Raw genomic sequence first — 21,257 nt, 5'->3', positions numbered from 1 at the left:
GAAGGAGTCTTATCCTGAGTTATTCACTTGAGGTATGTTTTCGAGGACGAAAACTCTTTTAGTGGGGGAGAGTTGTAACACCCCGATAAAATAAGATAATTATTTAAATTGAGTTAATAATATATTTATTAATTTAATTAAATAATTGGAATTATTATTATTATTGGAATAATAATTATTGGAATATTATTGGGATTATTATTATTGGATTATTTTATTGTTATTATGGGAATAAAAGTAGAAATCAGTAAAAAGGTTCCATTTGGTAAAAAGAGTTATTTTCACGTGAAAAGGGAAAAGAGGCAGAAAAGGGAAAAAGGGCAAAGAGCCAGAGGACGAAGGTTGAAGGAAGGAAAAGCTTGGAGCTCAGAGATTGCCGGATTTACTCAGGTAAGGGGGGTTTATCATCGATTAATGGGTATTATGGGATAATATGTGATGGGTAGTGAGAAACCATTGATTTGCCTCTGATTGAATGATGTATGATGAATTTGTGAACTTTTGGGATGAACGAAATTGGGATTAAAATTGAAGAAATTCGTAGGAATTAGAGGTAGAAAGGTTAGAAATTGTGAAATCGAAAGTGTATGATTCGTGTTAGACGAGATGAATGAATTGTGTGTAAAATTTGGACTGTGGAAGGTTGAATTGGATAGATCTCGTAGCAGGAGAAGCCATTGCAGATCTGGAAATTCTGGTTTCTGGTCATACGCGTATGGCACTAGGCAATACGCGTATGATATGGCTGGTACGCGTATGGATGAGGCCTTACGCGTATGAGTGAAAGAGATGAGGTTTTGAACGTGAAATTGTCTCTGTTGGTACGCGTATGAGAATGTGGTACGCGTAGCATACGCGTATGGGCATGGGCAATACGCGTATGGACTTGGTCAGACGTGGGCAATACGCGTATGGGCATAGGCAATACGCGTATGGGCAGATTTGTGATTTTCCTGAACTGTTGTTGTGCAGTTTTTGGTTGTTTAGGCTGAGTGATGTACTTAGCTGAGGTATGATGTTGTAGGGATCATTTCCCGTGGTTTTAAGTAGTATAGGTATTAGTAGAGTGTGCTGATACTATGATTGATTATGTGGCATGATATGATATGCATGTGTAATGAATGTGTTGATGATATGTGATGGTATACATGATGTTGTGAATGTATGCATTGTGAATAGACTGTTTTATGGCTTAGAGTGTGAGCATATGTCTATTCTTGAATTGTTGTTGATGTTGCATTGCTAGGTGATTAGCATGCATATGTGGCCTTTATGGTGGTAGCTAATTCCCATGGTGAGGAATTAGTGATGTTAGTCATTTTGGACTGTTGTTGATGTTTGCATGCTAGGTGATTTAGCGTGCATAGCATGGCCCATTTGGGGTGGTAGCTAATTCCCATGGTGAGGAATTAGTGAGTGAGTCACTATGTCTCAAATGAGTGGGACTAGTGAGCTTGGTAGCCGTGCCTGGATTTGGACGGTGAGGTTGAACTATATGTTCACAAATAGTCGGTACCGCATGCATGGAGTCTCATTGCATAATATATGTATGGCGTATAATATGAATGGATGTATTCCAATATTATACGTGTGTTTGTGTTGTTATGGAGTATGATTTGAGATTATACTTGTGTTTTATGTTGGTGTTGAGCATGAGATTGAGCTGATGTGCTGTTACTGATTGTATGTTGCGATTAGGGTGATTAATGTGTTAAATTGCTTAACATGACATTATATTCTATAATGCTTATTATATTGATTGAGGAACTCACCCTTACAACTATTTTACAGGTAACGAGAAATGAGTTGAGTAGAAGCGAATGCTTGGAGTCTAGTGTAGTCTCCTTAGTGGGTCGTGCTCTGATAGATGTAACATCGGGATGGGTTATCTTAACTTGTTTTAAATGTTTTATTGTTGGTTGAGAACCATTTTACATGTAATGTTTTACATGATTGATGAAATTTATATCCACTGTGTTTTATGCAAATGTCTATGTTTTGAATTAATAAAAGAGCATGACCATTATATTGTAGAATGGTGTGGAATATTGTGTGACACCCTTAAATGGCATAATTACTCTGATGTTGTATTTTGATATTTAATTTAAATTATTGGGGTATTTTAGAAGGGTGTTACAAAAAACATCATACATTAACATCGAAATAAACATTACATACATAATTTTAACGTTAACAAAAATTTAACATTACATGTCATTACAAACTGGTGGTTCAGGACGTTGCAACATCTTTATAATATCTTTGTCTGATCTTTGAATCGTCGCATCCATTTCAATCGAACCCTTTATTGAGTAACGGTAAAAGGTACTCCACATAACCTTTAAATCACCATTTGTCTTCAGTTTAAGCATGGTGAACTATATCTTCCCTTCATTGTCAATCGAGGGTGAACGGAACTCGAGCTTGACAACCATGTTTAATTTCATATCTGAAACAAGTTTTCTCTCCTCCGACACAAGGAGACATACAATGGGACGATCGGCTAGCTTGTCAGTCAAGGCATGATTATGTATACCAGAAATCGCATCAAATTTCCATGTCTCATCCATCATACGGTATTCACGCAATTTAAACTGACACTCACATTTCCTCGATCTAATGTCATCTTGTTTCAACTTCTTATCTATAGTTGGTATGTGCCTCTTGTTTCGTATCTCATTGTTACAAATGCTTGTCTTCTATCTGAACCATTATCGTACCTTCCGATTACAATGTCAAACCCAAATTTACTGACCTCCCTATAGACCCATTGTAGCATATGTTCACAAACAATAAAATCTTCTTTATTTGTAAATTGTGAATGAACATCTACCTCGACAACAATCAATCGAGCACCCGGATTAACAACATCATTCACTTCAGCCAATTTGACATCATCATTCACTTCAGTCGGTTTAATATCATGCTTCACTTTGACCGATTTAATATCCACACTCACAATATCTTTGGGAAACATATTCGGGTGCATCATATCTAATACCACCAATAACAAAAAAACAGTGTGAAAACTTAAATTATCAGGAAAATCAGGATATGCATATCCGGACCACACCAAACTTCGTCCGGAGATGCATATCCGGATTCAACGATCGTTTTTCAACTCAAAAACCATATTAATGCAACGAATGAGGGATGGAACGAATGAACTTTACCTGTAATTCCAGCTTATTTTGCTTCCTTTAAAGTGATGAAATACAAGAATGGTGTTTTGGTATTTAAAAGTTGATTGAGAATGTAGGAAACTTTTTAAGGGTTTTTAGAATGAAGTATAATATCAAGCATGAAGAATAAGATCATGCAAGATCTTGTTTTATCCAACTTCCCTCTTGATATTTTTGGAGATGCATCTCTGGATCATCACTGAGTTGTTTATTAAATCAGCTCACTGAAATAAAACACCATAAATGAGTATATTGTGGGTATTTCGGAGATGCATTTTCGGATACATCCAAATAGTATATGGAGATGCATTCTAGATTATATTTTTTTAAAAAATGGTGTGGATCTTAGAAAAACAAAGTTTAGTATGATTTTGGGTGCGTCCGGAGATGTATCTCCAAATTTATGAAAGGCATTTTAGGATTTCCAAGAGTGCGGGATGCACATATACGGGTGGAAAGAGCATCCCCCACTAATTATACAAGGGAAATGCTCTTTCCATCCTTATGGATGCTCCCACACCACCATGAAAAGTCCTTAATGTCCCTAACGCCATTAGCCATTTCTCATACCGAATTGAAGAGCCACCCTTTTACGTAAAAAATTAATTCGGAGATGTATCTTCATATGTGAAAAGCATGTGTCTGAAGATGCATCTTTGTAAACACCATTTATTCAAAAACGTGTTGGTAGTCTGGAGATGCATCTATAGACGTTTTTCTTTCATAACCCATCAGAACCATTCCCTCTTCCTCCTTCATTTTCTAAAAATCTCTCCAAAAAGGAACATTTCACCTCTCCCTCTCCCAACCATTAAAGTATTTCTTCATTGCATTGAAGCACCAGTTGAGCTTTTTCTCCTCATTTCCATAATCTCATAACATCGAAACATCTCCTTCTCATCAATCAATTCCATTTTGGTAAGTTTTCCAAATTTTATTTTTGTTTTGTGTTTTGATTTGTAGTTAGTTTTTAAGGATAAATTATTTATCCTAGTATTGTAAGTTTATATCCATATACATAAGTGACCATAAACCACGGCATGCAGACGGTTTTTATAGAGAAGTGACACTCAAAGACGTCATCTTTCCACTACATATAGGCGAGATAACCACCACTTTTAATGACGTCTCATGCCTCATGCATCTTCCCATCAAGGGGAAATTACTAGACCACAAGAGAATTAGCGAGAGGAAGGGCTCGATCTGATGGTCACCCTGTTAGGGGCTGACCTGGTAGAGCATCAAACGAGGCAGATAGCACTAGAGGTGCTCATGCACAGTTTAACTTTTTGGAAAACTTTATAATGCTCACGTGAAAGGGGTTACGAATGTCGTAGGCGATGATGTGCAAGTTGAGTACCACTGACATTGCGCATTGAGGTGTTGCCTCTTGTTCTTGGTTGGCACGTCCATGTTTGTGGACAAAAGTGAAAGATATGTCGATGTGGTATACCTCAAGTACTTCACAGACCTGTCTGCGAATTATGAGTACAACTGGGGCCCCTTATATTTTGTCTACCTCTACTCGAGGTTGGGCGAGAGTTGTCTTTGGAAGACAAAGCAGTTGACGGGGTGTTGCACACTACTTACGGTAATTTATTATTACTAATATTTTCATAATTTATTTGTTACACTTGTTATTAATATTTTATTCGCAACGTTTTCGGGGATGGATCATCTTCTACTTCCCTCGCATCACTAGGTGGGAAGTTGTGCCTAACTACACAGAGGATTGACCTCGTCCAACCGCTTTTGTTCCATACAGGGGGAATGGTGTGGTCAAGCCATTCAGAGTCTCTCTTGATCGTATGGTAACAGATGATGTTTGATTCTTCCTATACGAGGGTCACCGCTAGACACGTCAATATGATGTTATTTCCTTATAATCTGGTTGGATGGGATGTGGATCATCTCTTATGTATCCCTATCTGACTAAGCGAATGATGCATCCGTTTAGCTACTCGAAAATTATTCTGAGACCTCCCCATGAGTTTGCTCCTCCCTCCGTCCCCCCGCAGAGACATATAGGTGATAATGGATTATTTTGAGAGTCACCTGGTACCATATGGGTATCGTCGGGAGTCAGCTCCTGCACAATAGGATTATGTTAAATGCTATATGACATGGTTTTATACCCTATCATGACATCAAACGCTATTGGAGAACGGCCTAGGCCAGCTAACTATGAGGTATCTAAGGTTCGGGATGAGCAGGCAAAAAGTGTGACAACAATATGTCGACGTGTTGCAGAGATATATAGAGCATCCATAGAGTCAGGACTCTTTGTGGATGACAATCCCCAATTGTTCCTAGTTAAACACATGGTTTCCAAGTTAGGGAATATCATGCAGTACATGCGGCGGAGGAGACAGACAATTAAACATACCCAGTAGTTTATATTGGGATGTACTATTTTTTTGTATTTTTGATATATTTTTGGACAAATGTAATGTATGAATTATCTTGACTTTTTTATTTATGTATGAAAATGTTCACCCTCCTTTAACTTTAATATAACTGAATTTTACTTTGACTTTCCGTTAATATAAGTTAATATAAGTTAGCCTCAGAAAAATTGAATTTTTGGATAATGGTGTTGTTCTAATATGATTCAAGGAGGATTCCGGAGATTCATCTTGGAAATAAATCTCCCTTTGTATTTACCACATTTTTAAAAACTTTCAAGAGACATTTCAGATATGCGTCTCCGAATACACCAAATATTGTAAGGGCAAATTGTCAGACAACATACAATCACAAGTTTCGATGATGACAAATGACCATCATGGATGAATCGGCATTGTCGATTCCACGGCTACAAACAAATGCAACATATCACCTATCATATCCTTCTCTATGCTTATATAAAACAGCTATATTTCATAAAACATATGTGGATAAAATGTGATCATGACGAAATGCATGAAAAACCACAAAAATACAAGTTTTTGCAGATTGGCAGGCCTTGAGTCGACCATAGGGGTCGGCACTTTCCCCACGGGTCAGCGCATAACACAGACCAGTTGATGACTGGTCAGCCCATGGTTGCTTGAGTCGACCACAGGTCGGCGCATGGCATAGTGCAGTTGGGCACGGGTCAGCTCATGGAATACTTGAGTCGACCATAGGGGTCGGCGCATTTCTCACGGGTCAGCGCACGCCGACCTATGGTCGACCGCTCGTGCGTAAACTCAGTTTTCTAAGTATTTTCCACTGTTTGAAAAGCTGTTATTTCTGGTTGGTAAGTTGGTTACTATAAATAGAAGTCAAATTACTTTTATCAACCAACATTTGTAAAATTGATTTCAAGTGTTCAAAAGAAACAAGAAAAAGTGAAATAGGTGTCCAAGATTCATCATCTTCATCTTCAACATCTCACAACACATCAACTACACATAACCATTTTTGGTGTGCTTTGTGATTGGTTAAAGGCGATAAGGTTCGAAGCCGTGATTGGGGAATCCGGTTCGGGTTGAAGCTTGTGACAGGTTTTTTCTTGAATAAAACTGTTGAGGTTTTGTCCTCCAAGATTGCTTTGTGTTTGGGGGTTTTTGGACTAATTGCTTCATCAATATTCAGCTGAGCGAAGGTGATTGAGAAGAGGAAGTCTTCATCAGTCTAGTAGCGGATTCGGTGATATTGAAGGGAAGAATTCGGGTTCGATTCGTTGTAGTTGAGATCAGTCGGGTCGAGGGTTTGAAGAACGGAAGGTTATTCAACAAAGGGGCTGGAATCGGAGGTCTAGCAACAACAATCGAAGGGCTTGATTCATCTTGAATCGAGGAACAAGGAGTGGAAGCTACATTCAACATCTTGAGGGTTCTGTTGTATATCTGCTTTGCAATCCTTGTATAAACGATTAAATTCAACAGGTGATATCTATTAAATCATCTCAATTCTAGTTTTAGAATTGAGGGCAGACGTACCCCGAAGCGAGGACGACAGGGGAACTGCCTCATCAAATCCTTGTCTTCTTTAATTTTCTGCATAATTGATTTTCAGCTTAAAAATTAAGTGATTTTAGTATAAGCACTTTTATCAAACTGATATTAATTGAGTAAGAGGTTAAAACTCTGTTTTTGAATCCTAAGTACAGTAGAATATTGTACTAGATTAATTGGAATCACTTACTCAACACAAATATCACTTGGAGTGTTTTCGCACACCAAGTGTTTGATAATTTGCCTAAACCAAAATTATCTTAAGTGTGTATCTAGTTTAATTTGGTATTTGAATCATTGGAACTAGGAATCCTAGTAAGTGAAACAAATCATTGATTGTTCAAATAGTGTAGTGATTCGTATTTCACTTTATCTCTAATCCATTGGCTTGACGCATATCCGGTTTTCCAATAACAGTTCGTTTTAGACTATATTTTTCCTCGGCCGCTTCCGCACTTAAAACAAATTTTCAAAACCAATTTTAATTGGTAGCGCCGACTCAAATTTTAATTGGGATCTATTCAACCCCCCCCCCCCCCCCCCCCCTTCTAGATCCGTGCCATAGTCTAACAAATATCAATACATGAATGCATCTTCGGACCACAATTTAGTCAAAAATATGGTGGATCTCAGCATACCGCATTTTGGTTGTGATTTGAATGCGTTTGAATATGCATCTCCGGACGTCTTAAAGGTAGTTTCGAATTTTCAAATGTTAGGTGTGCACATGTAAGGGTGGAAAGAGTATTCCCCTTATACAATATAGACTATGTACATGACCCTTAAATTGGGCTTTGATAAACATCAGAAAAAGCCCACAGCCCATTGTTCCAAACAAAACAAAATACTATATCTATGAGATAAAATAGTATCCCCAAAAGACCCTTGGATTTTGGAAGTCACTCCGTTTTCCGTTCCTCTTTTACCTGTAACACACAAACAACTAACCAAACCAGGTACACCTCTGTCTGAATCATCATTTCCAACATTTAACGTTAATCAACTTCAACTCAACCATGTAAGTTTTAACCACCACCCTATACTACTACTCTTCAATAAGCTGCAAAATTTTATTTTAGGATTACAACAATTCAAATATTAATGAGAACAATGAATTGGTGCCTAAGCCCGAAGCACAATGGACCGATGATGATGAAAAGAAATACAATTATGATTGGAAAGCCAAAAATATCCTAATCTCCTCATTAGGTGTAGATGAATACTATCGTGTATCCCATTGCCCTACTGCTAAGGCCATGTGGGATTCACTACAAGTTGCCCATGAGGGGACGAACGATGTTAAGTTGGCAAGAATCAACACACTAACACAAGAGTTTGATCTCTTTTTCATGGAGCAAGGGGAAACCATTGCTGACATGCAAAAGAGATTTACTCATCTTATCAATCGATTACATTCACTCGGTAGGCCAGTTTCCAATGATGTTGCTACTAATAAGATCTTGAGATGTCTTAACAGGGAATGGCAACCGAAAGTGACCGCCATCAAAGAAGCAAATGATCTTACCACATTAGACTTGACAACATTATTTGGCAAACTACAAGAGCACGAACAAGTTCTCTTGAGCCTAGAACAACACGAAAAGAAAGATAAGAAGGACAAAGCAAAGGTGAGTGAAAAGAAATCTATAGCTCTAAAGACTTCCTCCTCGAAGTCTCAAGCAAAAGAGCAAAATGATTATTCATCGAGCGACGAAGAAGAAGAGGACAAGAGTGAAGATATGGGGTTGTTCGTTAAATGCTACAATCGTTACGTGAGAAAGAACGGCATCCAACATTCCGAGAAGAACTTGGTAAGCTTCCGGAAACAATCTAGGTACTCTAAAAATGATGACTCAAAAGGTAAAATGACTAGAGGGTCGTGTTATACGTGTGGAAAGTCAGGTCATTACAAACCGGACTGTCCGATGAACAAGAAGACAAAGGAAAAGGAATCATACAAATCACACAAGAAATCATCAAAGCCAAGGAGAGCATACATAGCTTGGGAAAGCGATAACAACTCCTCCGATGATGAAAGTTCTAGTGATGAAGATGAAAATGCAAATCTATGTCTCTCTGCTCATCAAAAGAACAAAAAGAAACAGGTACGACATGCTAAATATGAAAAATCCTCTAGTATGTCTCATCATGAATTGCAAACTGCTTTTGACACTTTACAGTGTGAAGCAAAAGAAGCCTTTAAAAGGCTTGCCTCAAATAAGAATTTTTTTTCTCATTTGGAACATAAAATTCAAGAATCCGAAAGGAAACTTGAGGCACTTAAAGCTTCTATAGTGGAAAGCACAAAAACAAGTTGTGAGGACCTTAGAAGTAGGATGATCAACTTTGGGTGTGATACTTGTTATATTTGGCAAGGTGAGGTAAGAAACCTAAAGGCCAAACTTGACAAGGCTCTTGAGCCCAAGATTACCTTTGCTATCGACAAATCAAACTTTCGAAAAAGTATGGTTAATCCATATCAAAAATATAAATATGTTATAAAGGATGAAGATAGCAAAAGCAATCAAAATGTAAATTTCTCTTGTCTTTATTGTTGCAAGAAAGGCCACTCCATTGCTAAATGTAGGTTTAGGAGATTTTTAGTTCCTAAAGGCATTTATCAATGGTTGCCCAAATGCAACCATTTCGTTCCTCACCATTCAGGACCCAATAAGCCATTGGGTACCTTCTCTTGTTAATTACATTTCCATAGGTACAATGCCTCGAGACTACCGAGAGAAGATGGGTTCTCGACAGTGGATGCTCAAGGCACATGTCAGGAGACATATCACTCTTCATTGACTTCGTGGCTAAGAAGAAGGGATATGTAACCTATGGGGACAACAACCGTGGAGCAATACTTGGTAAAGGTAGTGTAGGTAATCCTTCTTCCACTACTATTTCTGATGTATTGCTTGTCGAAGGTCTTAAACACAATCTACTTAGCATCAATCAATTATGTGACAAAGGATACAATGTATCGTTTTCAAAAGATTGTTGCAAAATTGTACATAATGATGATAAGAAGAGTATGTTTAATGGCCTGCGTGTGAATAATGTCTATATGCTTGACTTAAACGAAGTATCGTTAACAAGTGACAAATGCCTTGTAACAATGAATGAAGATTCATGGTTATGGCATAGGCGTTTAGCACATGTTAACTTTGACTTACTAAACAAAATAGTCTCAAAAGATCTAGTCTTAGGTCTCCCCAAAATAAAATTCACCAAGGATCACCTTTGTGATGCTTGTCAAAAAGGAAAGCAAACGAGGATCTCATTTAAATCCAAAAATATCGTTTCAACAACGAGACCTCTCGAGCTTCTTCATATGGATTTATTTGGGCCATCTAGGATTAAAAGTCTAGGAGGAAATTATTACGGTTTCGTAATAGTGGACGACTTTTCTAGATTTTGTTGGACTATCTTTTTAGTAAGCAAGAGCGATACATTCGCCGCCTTTGAAAGATTTGCTAAGCTTTCCCAAAATAAATTAAATACAAACATTGTTGCAATTAGAAGTGACCATGGGGGTGAGTTCGAAAACCATCTATTTGAAGAATATTGCGGTAACCATGGTATTGATCATAACTTCTCCGCTCCACGGACTCCTCAACAAAATGGGGTTGTGGAGCGTAAAAATCGAATTTTGGAAGAATTGGGAAGAACAATGATCAACGAAAGTGGCTTACCGAAATATTTTTTGGCCGACGCCATTAGTACGGCTTGTTATGTTCTGAATAGGGTGCTCATTCGCCCCATTCTAAATAAAACACCGTATGAGCTTTTAAAAGGGCGAAAGCCAAATGTTTCTCACCTACATGTTTTTGGTTGCAAATGTTTTGTATTGAATAATGGAAAGGAAAACTTGGGCAAATTCGATTCCAAGGCCGACGAAGGTATCTTCCTCGGATACTCTCAATCGAGCAAAGCATATAGAATATACAACAAACAATTACTTGCTGTAGAAGAGTCTGTACATGTTACTTTTGATGAATCCAAATCGAGAAACGTCGGAAAGGGTAGTGTTTTTCATGGTGCAGGTACATCTACCGAAGACATACTCAAAGGTGGCGAGCCGGGAATTGATCAACCCGACAAAGTCAAAATTGAGGAGGATAAAGATGTACACCACGATGAAACCGAGGTAGCTCATCCGCCTTCAAACGATGATCTCCCTCAAGCTTGGAAATCTTCCAAAGACCATCTAATTGACAACATTCTCGGAGATATCTCAAAGGGTGTTACAACTCGATCTAAGCTAAGTAATTTCTGTTATCACTTCGCTTTCATTTCGCAAATGGAACCTAAAAACCCTAAAGAAGCCCTACTCGATGAACACTGGTTTTTGTCAATGCAGGAGGAACTTAATCAGTTCACTAGAAATGAGGTTTGGGACCTTGTCCCTCCTCCGCGAGATCATCGAGTAATCGGCACCCGATGGGTGTTTAGGAATAAGCTGGACGAAAATGGGGTAATAACCCATAATAAGGCGCGTTTAGTCGCGCAAGGGTATAACCAAGAGGAAGGCATCGACTATGAGGAAACTTATGCGCCGGTTGCCCGACTCGAGGCAATACGCCTTCTCCTTGCCTTCGCTTGTGCGAAAGACTTTAAACTATTCCAAATGGATGTTAAGAGTGCGTTCCTTAACGGTCACATAAATGAAGAGGTTTACGTCGCACAACCTCCGGGTTTCGAATCTCATGAGTATCCTGATCATGTTTATAAACTAAAAAGGGCTTTGTATGGCCTCAAACAAGCTCCTAGAGCTTGGTATGAGCGACTAAGCAAATTTTTACTCGATCAAGGTTACTCAAGAGGAAAGGTTGACACAACCCTCTTCATTAAACGTCAAGAAAAGCACTTGATATTAGTGCAAATTTATGTAGATGATATTATATTTGGGTCTACTAACATGAATCTTGTGAGAGAGTTTTCAGACCTTATGCAGGGCGAATTCGAGATGAGTATGATGGGGGAGCTCACATACTTTCTCGGTTTGCAAATTAAACAGCTCAAAGAAGGAACTTTCGTGAGCCAGACAAAGTATTGTTTGGACCTTATCAAGAGATTTGACATGGCAAAAGCTAAGGCCATAGACACCCCCATGCCAACTTGTACAAACTTGAACAAAGATGAAAACGGTAAGGAAGTAGATGTAAAACGGTATAGAGTTATGATTGGATCACTTCTCTATCTTACTGCTTCTCGTCCCGATATTATGTTTAGCGTATGCATGTGCGCAAGATATCAATCATGTCCCAAGGAATCCCATCTAAAAGTTGTTAAACGAATACTTCGATACCTATCCGGTACTCCGAAGTATGGACTATGGTATTCCAAAGGTAATGATTGTTCATTGGTAGGTTTCTCCGATTCCGATTTTGCCGGGTGCAAATCGGATAGGAAAAGCACTAGTGGCACTTGTCATTTATTTTCAAATTCTTTGGTCAGTTGGCATAGCAAGAAATAGGTTTCTGTTGCTTTGTCAACCGCCGAAGCGGAATACGTTGCCGCCGGTAGTTGTTGTGCTCAAATCCTATAGATTAAGCAACAACTATTGGATTTTAACCTCAAACTTGAACGTATTCCCATTTTTTGTGACAATACAAGTGCCATTAATCTTACCAAGAATCCTGTGTTGCATTCTCGCACCAAACATATCGAAATTCGACACCACTTTCTTCGGGATCATGTAGAGAAAGGTGATATTGTATTTGAACATGTTAATACTGAAAATCAACTAGCGGACATCTTCACAAAGCCGCTAGCCACTGAACCTTTCTTTCATATCCGCCGAGAACTTGGTATTCTCGATATTTCGGAACGGGCATTATAATATGCTGGTTTTACCTTATTCCATTTAAGACTATAATCTTGTACTTCTAACAAGTTGATGTTGTTGCAAGCACAAGTTTATTGTTCACCGAGCTACTCCGGCATCGAGGTGATATTGTTCCCTTCTCTCTCTCTCTCTGCAAAGTTTCATGGTTAAATAGCTATACTTCATAATAATATTGTATATATATGCATGATGTATCTCTTTGGATGTTTATTGTTGTATGGCATTCTAATTATGCATCAAACTTGTCAACGTATGTGCAGAATAGTGAAAAACTGAAATTTTTGTCTGTATGAGTCGACCGTAACAGGGCTATGGTCGACGCACACTCAACATTTTTTGTGATTTTTCAAAAATCAAACAGTATGCGTCGACTCATGCAGAGGTATGGTCGACGCATCTCTCAAAAATTCTGTTTTTCTGCAGAAAACCTTCAACCTTCTCATGCATCTACATTCAAAAATCATCATTAAGTGTGCATTTACTTTCCATTACATTTCAAACTTCCCACTACCTTGTAACTTGCATCTACCTAGTGTCTTTTGTCCCTTGATCTTTCCTCTTCCCAAAACCCTAACTTCTCATCTACAAAAAGGGAAACCCTCTCTCTTGCAAAATCATTCTCAAAAACCCTCACCAACCTTCACTCTCTACCCACACACACTAAGCTTCAAATCTGTTCAAATGGCTTCCACATCTCGCACCTACCGGCAAGAGATCCCGGGAATCATCTGCCGCATCTCTACCCATCTCCGCTGTATCGCTTGTACCACAGGCTCGCGTCAAATCCTTCAATAGAGATATTGGCAAACGAGGAGTTGTGCCATAACATGCTTTTTACAACCTCACCGCAGAACGCATGCACCTCACAGAAATCATGTCTCTGCTACAGCATCAAGGCATTGTCAAATTCCTGGAATGCAATGCTAAATACAGCGAGGACTTAGTCCGAGTGTTCTACGCCGGCCTTCATGATAAATTTCGCGGGCACAAGTTTCACTCCAGGATCGGCACGAAAAAGGTATCGTTTAAGCCAAACGTTTGGAACAAATATTTTGATATGTCACTGGATGATGCTGAAAATCCTCTAGCTGAGGTAACCAACTCTCACCAAATAGAAGGTTACGAGTTTAGGAGTGCGTTGAACGATATGCTGAAACGACCATACCCTGATCATATTGTGAACAGTGACGCGTTCCCACGAACTGTCACTGCCGGTAAGCTTAAAACAGGAGAACGGATTCTTCAGTGGATTGTCTCACGCATCCTGCGACCAAAGAAGGGTGGTCTCTCCAGAGTTGAACAGGCTGAGGTTCATCTCATGTACATTCTGAAGAATAAGCAGAAAATCAACTGGCCCTACTACATTGCCAGTAGGATGTTCAGTCTACGTAATTCCGGACGAGGAACGGCTCTTGCCTACGGATCTTTCATTCAAGAGGTCCTTACTGCAGCCGACGTCAATCATCCGTCCTTCCCGCATACTTCCATCTCATCAGACAAAGAGTTCAGCCCAAAAACTCTGTCTATGATGGGATATTTTTGGTGTGATGAGCGGAGAATGTACAAGTTTGTTCGAAGAGGGAATGTTCCTGCGCCTGTTGCAGCAGATGATGACAGTGATGAAAGTGACGAAGAAGAAGATGAAGAGGAAAATGAAGAAGAGGAAGCAGGACAAGCCTTTGATCACAACGGTGGAGATAATAGTCCTCCACAAGTTGACACTCACGACTACTCCGACTCCGCTTGGGTTCAGCGTTCACATTCAACAGAAGAAGATGCCTCCAACCAGGGTGGCTGGAGTGAATGGCAACATACGGGCTGGTCAACTCAACGTCAATTCTACCAGCCGTATCACCAGGATGATGAAGAATCTCCTCCGTCTCCTCCACAACACGCAAACTCTTCAGAATTGTTGGATATGATGCGAAATATGCAGCTGGCACAAGAATCCTTCATGCAAACTCAAGATGAGCGCTATGCTCATATTAGCAGCCAAATTCAAGCGCAAAATGAGAGGCTTGATAACCTCTCTACAAGCATGAATGAACGGTATGCTGCATTTACCGAAACGTTTGAACGCCAGGAACGATCGGTCGACGAGAGTCTCAAGTATCTAGGCGGTATTGCTGAACAAATATCATCTCTGGCTGACCCCTACAGAAACCCTAATATCTGTTACCATCAAGGACGAAACCATTAGGACATAGGACTGCATATGCATCTGAATTTGTTTGGTGTTTGAATGTATTAAATTCTCTGTAATGCTTGTTTGTGCAACATTAATTTTAATGTTTATCCTCTTTTAATTAATGATTATCGTTTAGTAATGATATTTGCTAGTGTTATTTCATGTAGAATTCTATGTAATGTTGAATAATCGTTCCTTGTCTCTTTTTGATGTTGTCAAAGGGGGAGAAGAGTACAAGCAACCAAAATGTTCACCACAATTAACAATCGGTTTTGCAGATAGCGTTAGATTACAAAGGAAAGGGGGAGTGTGCATAATGTGTGTAAATACTGCATGGTGTTTGTCTCTTTGGCTTTGCACAGGTTGTCATCATCAAAAAGGGGAAGTATGTAAGGGCAAATTGTCAGACAACATACAATCACAAGTTTCGATGATGACAAATGACCATCATGGATGAATCGGCATTGTTGATTCCACGGCTACAAACAAATGCAACATATCACCTATCATATCCTTCTCTATGCTTATCTAAAACAGCTATATTTCATAAAACATATGTGGATAAAATGTGATCATGACGAAATGCATGAAAAACCACAAAAATACAAGTTTTTGCAGATTGGCAGGCCTTGAGTCGACCATAGGGGTCGGCGCTTTCCCCACGGGTCAGCGCATAACACAGACCAGTTGATGACTGGTCAGCGCATGGTTGCTTGAGTCGACCACAGGTCGGCGTATGGCATAGTGCAGTTGGGCACGGGTCAGCTCATGGAATACTTGAGTCAACCATAGGGGTCGGCGCATTTCTCACGGGTCAGCGCACGCCGACCTATGGTCGACCGCTCGTGCGTAAACTCAGTTTTCTAAGTATTTTCCACTGTTTGAAAAGCTGTTATTTCTGGTTGGTAAGTTGGTTACTATAAATAGAAGTCAAATTACTTTTATCAACCAACATTTGTAAAATTGATTTCAAGTGTTCAAAAGAAACAAGAAAAAGTGAAATAGGTGTCCAAGATTCATCATCTTCATCTTCAACATCTCATAACACATCAACTACATACAACCATTTTTGGTGTGCTTTGTGATTGGTTAAAGGCGATAAGGTTCGAAGCCGTGACTGGGGAATCCGGTTCGGGTTGAAGCTTGTGACAAGTTTTTTCTTGCATAAAACCGTTGAGGTTTTTTCCTCCAAGACTGGTTTGTGTTTGGGGGTTTTTGGACGAATTGCTTCATCAATATTCAGCTGAGCGAAGGTGATTGAGAAGAGGAAGTCTTCATCAGTCTAGTAGCGGATTCGGTGATATTGAAGGGAAGAATTCGGGTTCGATTCGTTGTAGTTGAGATCAGTCGGGTCGAGGGTTTGAAGAACGGAAGGTTATTCAACAAAGGGGCTGGAATCGGAGGTCTAGCAACAACAATCGAAGGGCTTGATTCATCTTGAATCGAGGAACAAGGAGTGGAAGCTACATTCAACATCTTGAGGGTTCTGTTGTATATGTGCTTTGCAATCCTTGTATAAACGGTTAAATTCAACAGGTGATATCTATTAAATCATCTCAATTCTAGTTTTAGAATTGAGGGCAGACGTACCCCGAAGTGAGGACGGCAGGGGAACTGCCTCATCAAATCCTTGTCTTCTTTAATTTTCTGCATAATTGATTTTCAGCTTAAAAATTAAGTGATTTTAGTATAAGCATTTTTATCAAACTGATATTAATTGAGTAAGAGGTTAAAACTCTGTTTTTGAATCCTAAGTACAGTAGAATATTGTACTAGATTAATTGGAATCACTTACTCAACACAAATATCACTTGGAGTGTTTTCGCACACCAAGTGTTTGATAATTTGTCTAAACCAAAATTATCTTAAGTGTGTATCTAGTTTAATTTGGTATTTGAATCATTGGAACTAGGAATCCTAGTAAGTGAAACAAATCATTGATTGTGCAAATAGTGTAGTGAATCGTATTTCACTTTATCTCTAATCCATTGGCTTGACGCATATCCGATTTTCCAATAACAGTTCGTCTTAGACTATATTTTTCCTCGGCCGCTTCCGCACTTAAAACAAATTTTCAAAACCAATTTTAATTGGTAGCGCCGACTCAAATTTTAATTGGGATCTATTCAACCCCCCCCTCTAGATCCGTGCCATAGTCTAACAAATATCAATACATGAATGCATCTTCGGATCACAATTTAGTCAAAAATATGGTGGATCTCAGCATACCGCATTTTGGTTGTGATTTGAATGCGTTTGAATATGCATCTCCGGACGTCTTAAAGGTAGTTTCGAATTTTCAAATGTTAGGTGTGCACATGTAAGGGTGGAAAGAGTATTCCCCTTATACAATATAGACCATGTACATGACCCTTAAATTGGGCTTTGATAAACATCAGAAAAAGCCCACAGCCCATTGTTCCAAACAAAACAAAATACTATATCTATGAGATAAAATAGTATCCCCAAAAGACCCTTGGATTTTGGAAGTCACTCCGTTTTCCGTTCCTCTTTTACCTGTAACACACAAACAACTAACCAAACCAGGTACACCTCTGTCTGAATCATCATTTCCAACATTTAACGTTAATCAACTTCAACTCAACCATGTAAGTTTTAACCACCACCCTATACTACTACTCTTCAATAAGCTGCAAAATTTTATTTTAGGATTGCAACAATTCAAATATTAATTGTTTTTACAATGTATGATTTGGGTTGAATCTCAAAACAACCAAAGATTGCATCTTTCTTCAAACCAAACACCATCACTTTGAACAAATGTATTGGGTTCTTCTGAATCTTCTGCTTTTTCTTCTTGTTGTTCTTCTGAATACAAGAAACCATTAGAATGACCCCTTTAATTATCTTCATCATAGTAATTTTAGCTATTGTGTTTTTCATCTCTGGTGTCCTCCAACTGTTTGTTAGATTTCTCATACGAAAAAGATCTTCTTCAAGAGCTTCACAATCCAATAATAATAACTACCCTCAAATGTCTGAACCTGATCCTTATCAGAGACAGTTGCAGCAACTCTTCAATCTTCATGATTCTGGCTTAGATCAAGCTTTCATTGATGCTCTACCGGTTTTCCTTTACAAAGAGATAATAGGTTTGAAAGAGGTTTTTGATTGTGCTGTTTGTCTTTGTCAATTCACAGAACAGGACATGTTGAGATTGTTGCCTCTTTGTAATCATGCTTTTCATATTGATTGCATAGATACATGGCTTCTTTCTAATTCAACTTGTCCTCTTTGTAGAGGAAGTCTTTATGAACATGGATTTGCTTTTGAAAATCCGGTTTATGATGAGTTTGAGAATCTAAGTGAAGAGAATATGGTTTCTGGCAATGTTGTTGGTGAGGGCAACTCTGTTAACAGGCATGCGGAAAATCATATAATGAGTGGGAAAAGAGTTTTTTCGGTTAGGCTTGGAAAATTTAGAAGCTCAAATAATGGAGAAGGGGGTGTGGAAAGAAGTGAAGGAGAGTGTAGTGGTAAAAGTGTTGTTGGTGATGTTAGGAGATGCTTTTCAATGGGTTCTTACCAATATGTAGTTGCTGATTCAGATTTGGTAGTGGCTTTGTGTCCTAATAGAGGTGAAGGGAGAGGAAAAAGTGCTAGTATGAGACAATTGAAAGGAGGGCTTGCTCAAAATGGGAATTGTTCCATTGATGTGGATGTTGTTGAAGGGAAAAAGATAAATGTTGCTAGGAAAGGTGAAAGCTTTTCTATTTCAAAGATTTGGTTGTGGTCTAGGAAGGATAAGGTATCAAGTTCATCACAATCCCATTTGGTTAATTCTAATGTCACTTCAACTTTGCCATGGATGAATAGAGAACTCAAGGAAGCAACTTAGTGTTTGTGTTTTAGACAACTTTCAAATTTTCTATGAGTTCATTCTTTGAACTCCTTTTTTCCCCCTTCATACTAGTATTATTGGTTATATATACTTGTAAATTATGTCATATACATCTAATTAAGTTATATCCTTTGAGTGAGAATTGTTCTTGAGTGTGTGAATGTTGTATACCTTAAACAAGTTGAGTTATCCAACCCTCCATTCCTACAAAGATTGTCAAAACCAAGCATATGTTTTGCTCTTATGATGTTTTTGGAAATTCTAGTTGGAGGAGGTTATGAGGTAAATGAAAACAAGAGTGAGAAGGTGGACCCTTGATGCCACTATGATGTAATGTTTTATTTGTGTTACAAAAGTGATATTTTTTAAGCAATTACTTGCAATGAGTAGGGAGATTAAAGTAAGGTCAAAATTGGGAGTTGCTTTTTGGATGCTTTGGTTTTCTTTAGAGGCTTGCTTGCTTTAATAAACCCATGAGTTCAAAAGAAACTTAAAGAAAAAACAAAAGGTGGGCCCTTGATGCCACAATGATGTAATGTCTTATTTGTGTGACAAGTGACATTTTTTTTTAGCAATTGCTTACATTGAGTAAGAGATTAAAGTGAAGTCAAACTAGGAGTTTCATTTTTGGATGCTTTGGCTTTCTCTAGAGGTTTGCTTTAATTAAACCCATGAGTTCAAAAGAAATTAAAGAAAAACAAAAGGATTCTACTCTTTCTATTTCTTTTTATTCAAAATTTCCCTTTTGGTGTTGGTTTAGCATTTGCTTAGCAAGATGATAAGATAGGTTAAAAATGAGATGGAGATTTTTCCAAGTTAAAATAAAATGGTATTTGAATCATGAAAGTTTCTATAGAAATGTGTTTCTCAGATATATTAAAATACGTCTAGCGACAAATGTGACAAACTTTATTTATCGATTTTGTCCGTTCAATGTGTAATTCGATTTTTAAAGCATTGTTCTAAAGATAGGGTGTTGATGCGAAATTAGTCACCTTGGTTTAAAAGGTAGGGTCGTATGCTATCACACCATATTTTTTGTTTAAAATTTATAAGAACTCCTAAACAGAAGTAGCATGGTGCTTTTAGACAAAAGCACATTCTATGTTTTGTAGCATTTAGGTCAACTCTTTACATCAAGGCAACAAAAAAACAAGTGGGCCTTGATGGGGAGCCCATGAGAAGAAAATTTGGAAGGTTGTCCATCACATCATTATTTGACCTATAATGGAAATTGGACCACATCAAGTAGGTAGTTATAGATGGAAAATACATCACTAAAACTGATTCAATAGATGATTAAAGTTGAATTTATTAGGGAGAATCACACTTTGATTTCTTACGACTGTAATTAGAAGGAGGTTGAAACCACTTGTTGTTAGAAATGACCTCGGAATCGGATTAGTCGATTTAGTAGATCGAATATTTATGTTGAAAACAAACAAACAAAATTGTAAACATTCTATAGTAAAAAATTATTGTTATCATTATTAAAATAAAATAAAATATTAGTTAGTAAAGGGTGGTTGGGTTGGCTGTATCTAGGTATCATATATAGAAGATACCGACATTGGAAGACAGAGACTGAACAATTTTGTTTTGATTTGTTAAAGTAATTGAGAGTGACTCAACCAAATCAAATGGTCATTATAAGGCAATATCAGTGATCAGTCTGAGCTGAATAATCAAGAAAATGGAAAAGTTTGAGGTAGGTGTAAGATGGGACGAATAAAGCAAAGAGTAGTTGAGTTGTTTTGCCTTGGATGACAGCAAAAGTTGTAATATTTTATGTGTTTCATTGAATGTAGAAAAGTTTCAGCATGCACACATGCTGAGTTTAAGTTTATTATTAATTAAAGGAGGTGGTGAAAGTCATCCAGAAGAATCAGATTAACTTAAGGACTTAAAAAGCATCTAACTCTAAGGAATCCCCCTGTGACAAATGACAAATCACCCTTCTTAGCTATCAATTTATTTAGCCTATATTTAAATAATCCCGACACACACAATACTTGTTTTTAAAAAATAGAAAGTGTGTTGAAATAAATTTGATTCGGGATAATTTTATTATTTGATTTTTGGAACTTAGTTATTTTGGGTTAGTTAATTTTGAGTAATGTTTTTAGAATTTTTTTATAATATTTGAAGTATTTAGATATTTTTTAGAATTTTAATATTTTCTAGAATACTTTTTGAATGTTAGAGTTGAGAACTGTCTAGAATTAATGGATCTAGA

At 38.0% G+C, this 21,257-nt stretch overlaps 1 protein-coding gene across 3 annotated transcripts; it reads left to right on the top strand.

Moving 5' to 3' along the window:
• The first annotated feature begins 8,001 nt into the window (after positions 1-8,001).
• Positions 8,002-19,397, top strand: LOC127075117 (RING-H2 finger protein ATL47). 3 transcript variants are annotated; one of them, XM_051016565.1, is made up of 2 exons: positions 8,002-8,141; positions 18,091-19,397. In XM_051016565.1, the coding sequence occupies exon 2, from the start codon at positions 18,155-18,157 to the stop codon at positions 19,016-19,018; it is 864 nt and encodes a 287-aa protein (XP_050872522.1). In that variant the 5' UTR covers positions 8,002-8,141; positions 18,091-18,154; the 3' UTR covers positions 19,019-19,397. The 3 variants fall into 3 exon arrangements, with proteins under 3 accessions (XP_050872522.1, XP_050872520.1, XP_050872521.1); XM_051016564.1 differs by lacking the exon at positions 8,002-8,141 and adding an exon at positions 17,626-17,768; XM_051016563.1 differs by lacking the exon at positions 8,002-8,141 and having other exon boundaries at positions 17,621-19,397.
• The last annotated feature ends 1,860 nt before the right edge of the window (positions 19,398-21,257 follow it).

This window comes from Lathyrus oleraceus, chromosome 4 (genome assembly GCF_024323335.1).
Source record: "Lathyrus oleraceus cultivar Zhongwan6 chromosome 4, CAAS_Psat_ZW6_1.0, whole genome shotgun sequence".
Lineage (NCBI taxonomy): Eukaryota > Viridiplantae > Streptophyta > Magnoliopsida > Fabales > Fabaceae > Lathyrus > Lathyrus oleraceus.
The sequence above is the reverse complement of the archived record's forward strand: the minus strand, read 5'-3'. Positions and strand labels throughout refer to the sequence as shown.